Raw genomic sequence first — 9832 nt, 5'->3', positions numbered from 1 at the left:
GATCATGATTTTCAATATTTCTTTTTATTTAAAGTGTTGGTATTGGTGGTGACCGTGGCACAGCCTGGACCTGACCATTGGTGGTGAACGCGTCCCTCCTCTGTGACACAACAACACATTACTACACTAATAAGCAGATCTATGGGTAACCCAACATGTGGTGTCTTACACAGTAAATTTCATCATCAGATACATGGTTAAGTATGATACAAATAAATAATAGCATACTTGGGGAAATGTTGCCACAAAAAAAGAAACAAAAATGTTTGGAATAATTTCGTTATACACATTCAAGTTCTTTTTTATAAAGGAATAATAAATATTTTAAGATTTATGATACGAGGCTATCCTTACAGTTGACCAGAGGAGAAAAAACTAAACACCCATCTTGCTCTTAACAACTGTACATCATCTCTAGGTTTTCCTTTGGCTAACTAAGACATACTCGGGAATGCTTCTTATTTACACTAACTCCAGCAGCAAGTGATCCCTTGCTTCGGTGGGTTGGCTGTGTTCCGCTTGTTCACCTCTGACGTCGGACACACAAAATATATCACAAAATGTTGGCGTTCGAGCGCTGTCTTCTCTACTGTCTTCAGGTGTGAATCATCTAAAGGAAACTGTTGCTGTTGGCTCAAAATTATTCTATGGATGTGACTTCAAAGCCTTTATTCATCAGCAGTAGCTCGTCTTTTGAAGCAGGCTCCCAGTGTTCGAACCGCTTCGAATGTAACATCGAAGTCAGTAAACGTAGTGGGGGGAAAAAAAAGGTGACTAGCTTAAAGAATTATAAATCTGGCAGATCTTGTAGGTGTGTGCTGTCTTCCTCACCATCTGAAGGAAGAAAAGAATCGTTAGTTCTATTATGTATATACAATTTAAACTGCTCCAGTTTAATGTACACAAAATTTGAGTAAAAAAAAAAAAAAATACTGTATTTTCCTTTTTAATGGCTCATTGTTATTACTACTACCACTAACATTGCAATAGTCCCAGTCATTCCACCACTAAACTCCTCGCACAATACATCCTGGAAAGCTTCAACCCCCTCCTCCCCTGCAGTAGACATCGTCAAAAGACATTGAACACCATCTCCCGGCAAATCCTCATACAAAGAGTCGACCAACCCCACTGCAACTCGGACAGATTATGGTTAGCTAACTTCATAGCTGGCCACTAAGTCACTCGCCAAGGCTTCACCATTAGAATGATGAAACTCGACGGTGGAGTTCTGTGAGGAGTCTTTCTCCAGCCCTCTTCCATCTCTTGCTATATGGCCTTCCATCGCCTCCTGCAAAACACTTGTGAAAATCCTCTCGTATGCAGACGGCACATGGCAACACAACTTCGTGCAACGGCTGCATCCCTTACAACCTGCAGAACCCACAGCAACTGCGCCCCTTGCAACCTGTAGGGCGCAGCATGGGCGCTCTCCTTACCACCTATACAATCCAGCACGGCCGCTTACTTCACCACATACTGTAGCCACGGAGCACCAACGTGAGCAGTGGTGTGCTCAAGATGTCACGGGTCGATCTACTCGCCAACCAGTTACCTTATCCTCGTTGCGCTGCCTCTGCTGGAGCTGTGTGTATGTAGGGGGATTTAATGTCTTAGGGTTAGGGGGGATGGTGTCTGGTGGAGGTGAGGGCGAGATGTGACTGTGTAGTGGGGTGCAGGGAGGGTGGCCAGGGCTGGAAGGCTTGCTGGTTGGTAGGACGGGAGGGACAAGCTGCTGTAAGCTGGTGGAGGGTTTCCCCAAGAGGCCAACTGCCAATAATATTGACAGGGATGAGGGCAGCAGCGGCGGCCGTGTTGTAGCACACGGAACACGGGCAGTGGATGGAGGCTGCGTTCCTTGGCGGACTAATACACTTCCGCTCCTCAAATGGTTCTACTCGAAAATTTTCTAATCGTTGGGTGAGTGACTGTGGGGAATTGGTGATTAATTACATGGTACTACATGGGTGATTGTGGCATGATGTGACCAACTGTGGACATGCGAGAAAAGCTGAATTCTTCATAAAACATTTATCTTACTCTAATCGATATGGCTGGCTGGCCAGTAAGTCATACCCAAACCAGTGCCATTCATCGGGTGGCAAGCACGCCCAAAAGAGATCTAGTTTCCCACCTGACCTCCACGATGACCTACCATACGGGGTTGGATGTCAGTACATTCAAGTTCGGATACTGACGCCACAATAGGTCGACTTGGGCACGGATCGTTCGGTTTCCCTGAACGAAAAAGCAATGCATGGGTGACGTGTAAGCTAGAGGGATGCTTACATCAATACCATCGGCTTGATCCACGAGAGATCTGGAAAACTACACCCAGCTGTCGTGTCCTGGATCACATCCTAAACTAAGACAGTACAGCACCAACAAGAGCTTGTCTTTTGTCACAGGATCACTGACAAAGGCTTCCTTACAAATATAATTCGTGAAACGCTTCGTCAGGAAATCTTACTACCAGCTAATATACGAGACATGAGACTGCCCAAGAAATGACAGCGATTTGGGAAACTGATCAAGTTAAACAAGTAAATTCCATCCTTTCTATGAGCGATTTAAGACTGTGTTGATCATCCCCCCCCCAGTGACAACACAGCTCTGCCTATCGAATTCACTAACATATGCCAGACACCTGCCTCCTAGCCTATCTCATGCCAACACCCCCTGAGGCATACATTTGAAATCACCTAACGGATATACAGCTTCAAGTTAAAGCGTTCCAATTCGCCTATTATCTTACCAGTGTGACTCTACATGGGGTTCTCGAAGCGATCCAAACTCCTACAAATGTTACAGAAACTTTTCTGCAGCATAATCAATACCTCTCTCTAGCACTGAAACTGCCCAACAAATTGGAATGCTCCATTTGTTCTCCTAATACCCAAGTCACCCAACCCAGAATCTCAGTGAGTTACGTACGATCCACTGCTATCGCCCCGATACCCAGGGTGTTATGGGAAAGTTTGTGTTTATCCGAGCTCATTACACATTGCAAGTTCCGTAATCGTCAGAAGTTTGGTAATATGTAGACCTCCTTAACTACCCACTACCTTCGTCAGTTTCCTGGACTTCCTCCGCAGCTTACAAAAGACGCATGACCATTGGTGGCTCATGCCTTCGTTGACTTCCCAATGCTTTTCGAAAGTCATCCATAATAATAATCATTAAGCAAGCCATCACCCTTGGGCTGCGAAGATGCCACATTCCCTTGCTACCAGACCTTCTCACAGAGTTTTACGCCAAAGAACCTCCTCCTAACTGTCCCCCACCTGTGGTGACCCACAGATCAACAGAATTCTGGTCGAAGTGTTTTACCTGTGTGCTGTAGTGCTATAGGTTTACTGTTGTTTGTGTAGTGCTGGCATGTAACTGTGAGGTCGACAGCATATGAGAGGACGTTCGCACTGGTTTGTTAGGTGTAGGCGGATGGCTATGATGCAGGAAAATAAGATTGAAGAGGAGTGGAGTTAGAAAAGCTCCCTGGAAGACTCCACTGTAGAGTTTGTGTTTTGGAAGTGTGGCCTCTGTTGATGACACCGGCTTGCGAGCAATTAATGGTGTTGGTATTCTTTATTTTTTCTAGTTTTTTGTCAATATTCTGTTACGTCAAGTATCGTGTGAGGATATGATGGGGGAACAGAGCTGAATGCTTTAAAGGATGATATATACCGTCATCAGAATTGTGAGGGAGGATGACTATGGTTAGTCGAAACCCTAAAGAATTCTCTGAGGTTTGCATGTAAAGTGTGGTAAGGAAGCACTTGGATCTGAAGCCATGCTGGGCTGGTCGAGAGTCACATGCTTTGACTGAACCTATTTTGAATTGGTTGTCTGAGGAGTTTGGATACTGATCACGTTCGTAACATGGGATGGGAGGAGGAGAGGACGTTGGTTTGGAAGGGTTTATAGGATGGGTATTATGTTGGCATGTTTCCAGATGTGTTGGACTTTGTTGTGAGGCCAGGAAGGGTCGAAGCTGTCACGTGAGCATTTGGAACTCTCCTGGACCAAAGTGTGTTACGTGAACGTTCGGATGTGTTGTTATGGGCTGTCGTATAGGTTATCCTCAAGGTGTTACTTGAGTTAGGGATGTCGTTTACAGTTGTGGTGAATTATGCAGAATTTTATATGGACTTTTCACGACTGTCCCGTGCAGGGTTGCGGTAGGTTTGTGGCTCTTTAAGTAATGTTTGATATATGTGTGTGTGTGTGTGTGTGGTGTGGTGTGGTGTGGTGTGTGTGAGTGTGGTGTGTATGTGTGTATGTGTATGTGGTGTGTGTGTGGTGTGTATGTGTGTGTGGTGTGTATGTGTGTGTGGTGTGTATGTGTATGTGGTGTGGTGTGGTGTGGTGTGTGTGGGTGGGTGGTGTGGTGCGTATGTGTGTGTGGTGTGTATGTGTGTGTGTGTGGTGTGGTGTGGTGCGGTGTAGCGTGTGTGTGTGTTCTCTGGCAGAAGGGAAATTGTTGAGTTGGGGTTTACAACGCTCCGTGTGTGGGAGCCGGGATGGTGTCGATATTAATTCTTTTTTTTATCATTCGCCAGAGTCCGGTGCTGTGGGTTCTGTGATTCACCATGTTGTGCTACATACGCCAGTTTGCTGTTGGTTTGTCTGTCAGATGGTTGGTGAGGGTAGCGTTTCGAGTTTTTGTATTTTGTGCTGATGATGAGTGGCTTTGACGTAATGTGCATCTTTGCTCTATGAGGTTTGTAGCTCTTGGGGACAGAGTTTGGTTTATATGGCTTTCTGTATGTTTCAGTGGGATGTGTTAAGGGATTAAGATGAATGTAAACGGCATGTAATAGCGTAAAGATGATACTGGATTAAACTACCCATCAAACCGTAAACTATGAATATGATTAAATCACAAATAGACAAATCATTTCATCATATCAGTAAACAAGACTGTTAAGTATGTACGTTTCAAACTCTTTCTTTACAGATAAGAAGGTCAAATACCTCAACCCTTCCCAGAGCGTCTCGAGGCCGAGAAGACAATGCTTTCCATCCATTCTAACGTAACTCCCATGTCAGTATTTACGTGACTCTCCCTCATACGTATCTATTCTTTTGGCTGAAATGACAAGTGCAAAAAAAGGGGGAAAGGAACCTTCTGCTTTACCATCTATATATAGATTAGGGATTTATAACTACGTCCAGCAGACAGCCTACGTCAAAGACCATTAATGTGTGTGTGTGTGTGTGTGTGGTGTCGTGTGGTGTGGTGAGGGATAGGATGGCGTAAGGTATTTGTGTAAGCGGGTCTGTTGTCTTTCACACAGGGAAGCCACGCGTAAAACCTACCCGAAAAAAAGGTGTATCATATATCAAAAGATTGATAAAGACGTCATTCATTCATGAGAGAAACAGGGATGTGCAAACAAACAGATGATGATGATGTCTTGGAGTGCACGAACAATATGTGGACACGTCTATCTCAGGCACAGGTTAATTGTACATATATTGTATACATGTTGGGTGGGGGTATGACAAGACTCCGCCTGCTCGAGTTTACTACACGACTGAAATGTCACCTTTAACGAGGCTGTAATTTCGGGAGTCCAGTCTCGTCGAAGAACTCCAGCCTCTAAAGAAGACCATCGTCATTTCCCTGCTAGTGGGAGTAGCGCAGCCTTGGAGCCGCAGGAATTCCTGGCACAACTCAAGACCCCCTCCCAAGAAAGGAAATCCTCAAACAACTCAAATAAATTTGTTTGGCGAGGATTATGTTTGGAAAACTGATGCTGACGCTTGAAAGAGGCTCTGTGATGCGATTATTTCCTTTAGATATAAATATCTGAGAAGGTTTACAGACGTGACCTCGAGGTATTACTTGAGCTGAGAGGTTGCCCTAAAAGTTCAAGCGTAACATCTGTTTCGGTTGAACGAGTGTTTGGTGGGGGTAAGACTGACCTAGATAAACCTGTGGTGGGGCACGTCCCTCACGCCGAAGAGGATGGCCGGAGGGGCTTCCCTCACGCCGGCCGGCAGGTGCTCCTCCTTCATCCTGCTGGCCTTCCTGCCTGTTTCCTTCACCACCTCCGCCAGGCTGAGGTCCTCCATGGGGTAGCTGCTGTCCTCCATGCTCCGGTCCTCCCGCAGGGAGTCGTTGGAGAGGACGCTGGAGAGGTCAGAGAGGAGATCGCCGATGTCGTACTCGTCCAGTTGCTGGGGCATGTCCCGGCTGCTGACGTCTAGGCCGTTGGCGGCGGCTGCTGCTGCCCTCTTGCGTCGACCACTGCAAGTAGGAGGATGGAGGGTAGCGCGTCACAGAGACTATAGTATAACGTCTTGGAATCACTGAAATACTGTTAAGTTACATGTTAGAATCACTCGTTATGGTAAATACGTGTTAATAAATACATAGACATCAAATCCTTCACACGGGTGCTTGTTAATCCAGCCTCCCGTGTGTGATGCGAGCTCCAGGCGAATTACTGGAAGTGATTAAATACTAATCAATCAACTAATGATGGACAGAAGGCAGTTTTATGCCAGCAGCTCCTGACCACCGAATGTACGTGATTAAACCACCGCGTCTGCACGGCCCGCAACGAAGAGCATTCGCATCGTGGACGCCAGGGATTAAGAACTCTGGCTGGACGCTGACAAAGAGACCCAAGAGTCGCTCTCGTGCTGGTCTCATGCTATCCAAACCCTTCATCATCACCCAGTAGCACAGAGCCACACACAGAGAATAGCATGTTCCATTTATACTTGTCGTGAGAGCACTTGGGGGATGACTGAGGCTCGATTATTCCCCCAATATTCACAGGGACAAGAGCGCAGCAGAAACTGCAGCTCTTCATATTAATTACCAGAGGAGTCGTACAGTCACGACCAAAGAGAGGAGAATCACCGACCCGAAACAGATCGGGCTTGGGCAATGAAGTCGTCTGGTCATGCATTCACAAAGGTGCTATATTACAATACGGTAAGCTTGACGGAAGATAATGCTAAAGTCATGGTAAATGTAATGCCCAGGAGCCACTGCTGCATGGTGGTCAAATGGCCTTAATTGCCTGGTGGATAATTGGCGCTTGAAATGAGAGAGAATGTTCTTCGGGGTCGCGAGTGTGCCTAAGGTACGTTTCCTCGACAGCCTAGCTATATGTGGGGTACATGTATAAATATACATGAATACAGACACACACACAACACACACGTTACCGACACACGATTCCCCTCTCTGGAGCTACCGTTGAACCAAACACCATATTCTTTCAGTCATAATTCTAATAACATTACATCCAACCCATGCCTCTACATGATGCCTGTACATCTAACCCATGTCTTTACATGATGCCTGTGCGTCCCACCCATGCCTGTACATGATGCCTGTGCGTCCCACCCATGCCTGTACATGATGCCTGTGCGTCCCACCCATGCCTGTACATGATGCCTGTGCAACCAACCCATGCCTCTGCATGATGCCTATGCACCCAACCCAACCCATGCCTCTACATGATGCCTATGCATCCAACCCATGCCTCTACATGATACCTATGCATCCAACCCATGCCTCTACATGCCTATGTATCCCGCCCATGCCTTTGCATGATGCCTATGCATCCAACCCAACCCATGCCTATGCATGATGCCTATATTCCTTATATTTTCCAACACTGTCTATCATCCGTGTTGCGTCACACGTCTACCCTCGCTCGCATCATGACCCTCACCTCCGTCTCTCCGTCCACTCGCAACGGCCGACGTCCTCGCCTCACCCCTGATCCCGTGCACGTCACACGGGTCGACCCTCCCTGCTCTGTATGGCACGTCTGTCCTCCAGGTTAAAAGACCTCAGACTGCACAGCAACACTCACTACATACACACCTTACGCTATGGTGTTATACCTGCCACGTATCTAAGAGCTCGCTACAACACCCTCCACACGTGTGAGAGCTCGCTACAACACCCTCCCACACACTTGAGAGCTTGCTACAACACCCTCCCACACACTTGAGAGCTTGCCACTACACCCTCCCACACACTTGAGAGCTTGCTACAACACCCTCCCACACACTTGAGAGCTTGCTACAACACCCTCCACACACGTGAGAGCTTGCTACAACACCCTCCACACACGTGGCAGGCTGCCACAACACCCTCCACACACGTGGCAGGCTGCCACAAACACCCTCCACACACGTAGCAGGCTGCCACCACACCCACCACACAGCCAGGCACATGCCAGCCACACCGTATACTCACATCTGCTTGACGTCGATGAGACCGAAGCCAACGGGTAGCGTGACGTACTTGCGGTTCTTCATCTTGGCCAGCGCCAGGAGGGTCTCCAGCTCGGCCAGCCTCTGGTCACTCACACGCTTCTGTCTGCAGGAGGAGGAGGAGGAAGAGCAGAGGTTGTTACCTGCGTCGTATGGGTACTGTGGGGTGTGGGTGCTATAGGGTGTGGTGTGTGGGTGCTGTAGGGTGTGGGTGCTGTGGGGTGTGGATGCTGTGGGTGGTGTATGGTATGGACACTGTGGTCTGTGGGTGGTGCATGGTGTGGACACTGTGGTCTGTGGGTGGTATATGGTGTGGACACTCTGTGGTCTGTGGGTGGTGCATGGTGTGGACACTGTGGTCTGTGGGTGGTGTAGAGAGAGAGAGAGAGAGAGAGAGAGAGAGAGAGAGAGAGAGAGAGAGAGAGAGAGAGAGAGAGAGAGAGAGAGAGTTTTAAACTCGTATTTTGCCCCGTGTGTGTGTGTGTGTGTGTGTGGTGCGTTGGGGGGGAGGGAGTGAATTATCGTCAATGTCTATCGGGACTCCAGTTCGGACTCCTTTTGAGGAGAGTCTGGGCGATGGTCATCAGGTCGACCAAGCGACCTAGCCGAGAGGTCGATCCCTCCCCCATCCACCCACACACACACACACACACACACACACACACACACTTTTCAAACCTCACACAAAGTTATTCCCGGCCGAACGCTACGGTCAGGTCTGGTCAGGTTGACCCACTAGGCCCAGAGATCAAGATCCATCTCACCACCTCCACCTCCTCCTCCTCCTCCAGTAGACCATCTCTTTCACAGAGCCGGATGTGTGTGGGTCGCCACGTCCCCATCCGTCATATTTAACTGTTCTCAGCACTGCTGTTCCAGACGCCTCTCTTAAAAACCAGACACAGTATTTCTAAACCCTGCTCTGCATTTCCTTAAAAGGTGTTCCTTTTAATATTTCCTCACAGTGACCATCTTACTCACAAGGCACAACACACGCCAGTACCCGGGACACGACTCACACACACTACAACATCGCCCCGGCTCACAGGTCTCATGATCTGCCACGAACGTCATGAGGAGAGGAGAGAAGATACAGGGGAGGACAAAGGCATTAAGACTATGTGAGGCGTCAGGTTTTCTGTACGTAGGCAAGACGAAGCACGAGAGACAAGTCGTGGGTGTTTGCGAGTTGAATAGGGAGAGACAGACAAGGTGGTAGGCAGACGGAACAATCTGTCCATTGATTAAGGGGAAGTTTGACAGAAGGAAAGACACACGCAGAGTAAGAGCGACGGGTTACTGACGGGGGGGAAAGACGGGTGTATACGATGCCCTGGACCATGGGATGGACAGACAGTCGTCCGGACAGATGGAGGAAAAAGGTATTGAGACGGGTAGAACTCCCTAGGGATCTGGACAGTGTGGAGGGAGGGACTTGTTGACATACTATCCGGGGAGTTAAGGGAGTGTGAAATGTGATTCAGCTGTGCCACTGTCAAGCGGCTATTGTATTGTGCACCCCGTGCTAAAATCCTGCTAGCGGAAGGGGTCAAAAAAAAAAAAAAAAAAGGATTACCTTAGTTCA

General features: G+C 47.9%; 1 protein-coding gene across 3 annotated transcripts in view; it reads right to left on the bottom strand.

Annotated features, from left to right (window-relative positions):
• Positions 1–5: 5 nt before the first annotated feature.
• LOC139752890 (uncharacterized) overlaps positions 6–9832 on the bottom strand; it is a 229513-nt gene continuing 219686 nt past the window's right edge. For all 3 annotated transcript variants that reach the window (XM_071668917.1, XM_071668916.1, XM_071668915.1), the window contains 3 exons: positions 8231–8353; positions 5929–6253; positions 6–834 (listed from right to left, as the gene is read on the bottom strand). In XM_071668917.1, coding sequence (XP_071525018.1) covers positions 5929–6253; positions 8231–8353 — 448 coding nt within the window. In that variant the 3' untranslated portion in view covers positions 6–834. The remainder of the gene's footprint in view (positions 835–5928; positions 6254–8230; positions 8354–9832) is intronic.

The sequence above is a fragment of the Panulirus ornatus genome, chromosome 13, assembly GCF_036320965.1.
Source record: "Panulirus ornatus isolate Po-2019 chromosome 13, ASM3632096v1, whole genome shotgun sequence".
In the NCBI taxonomy this organism is placed as follows: Eukaryota; Metazoa; Arthropoda; class Malacostraca; order Decapoda; family Palinuridae; genus Panulirus; species Panulirus ornatus.
This window is presented reverse-complemented; position numbering and strand designations above follow the sequence as displayed.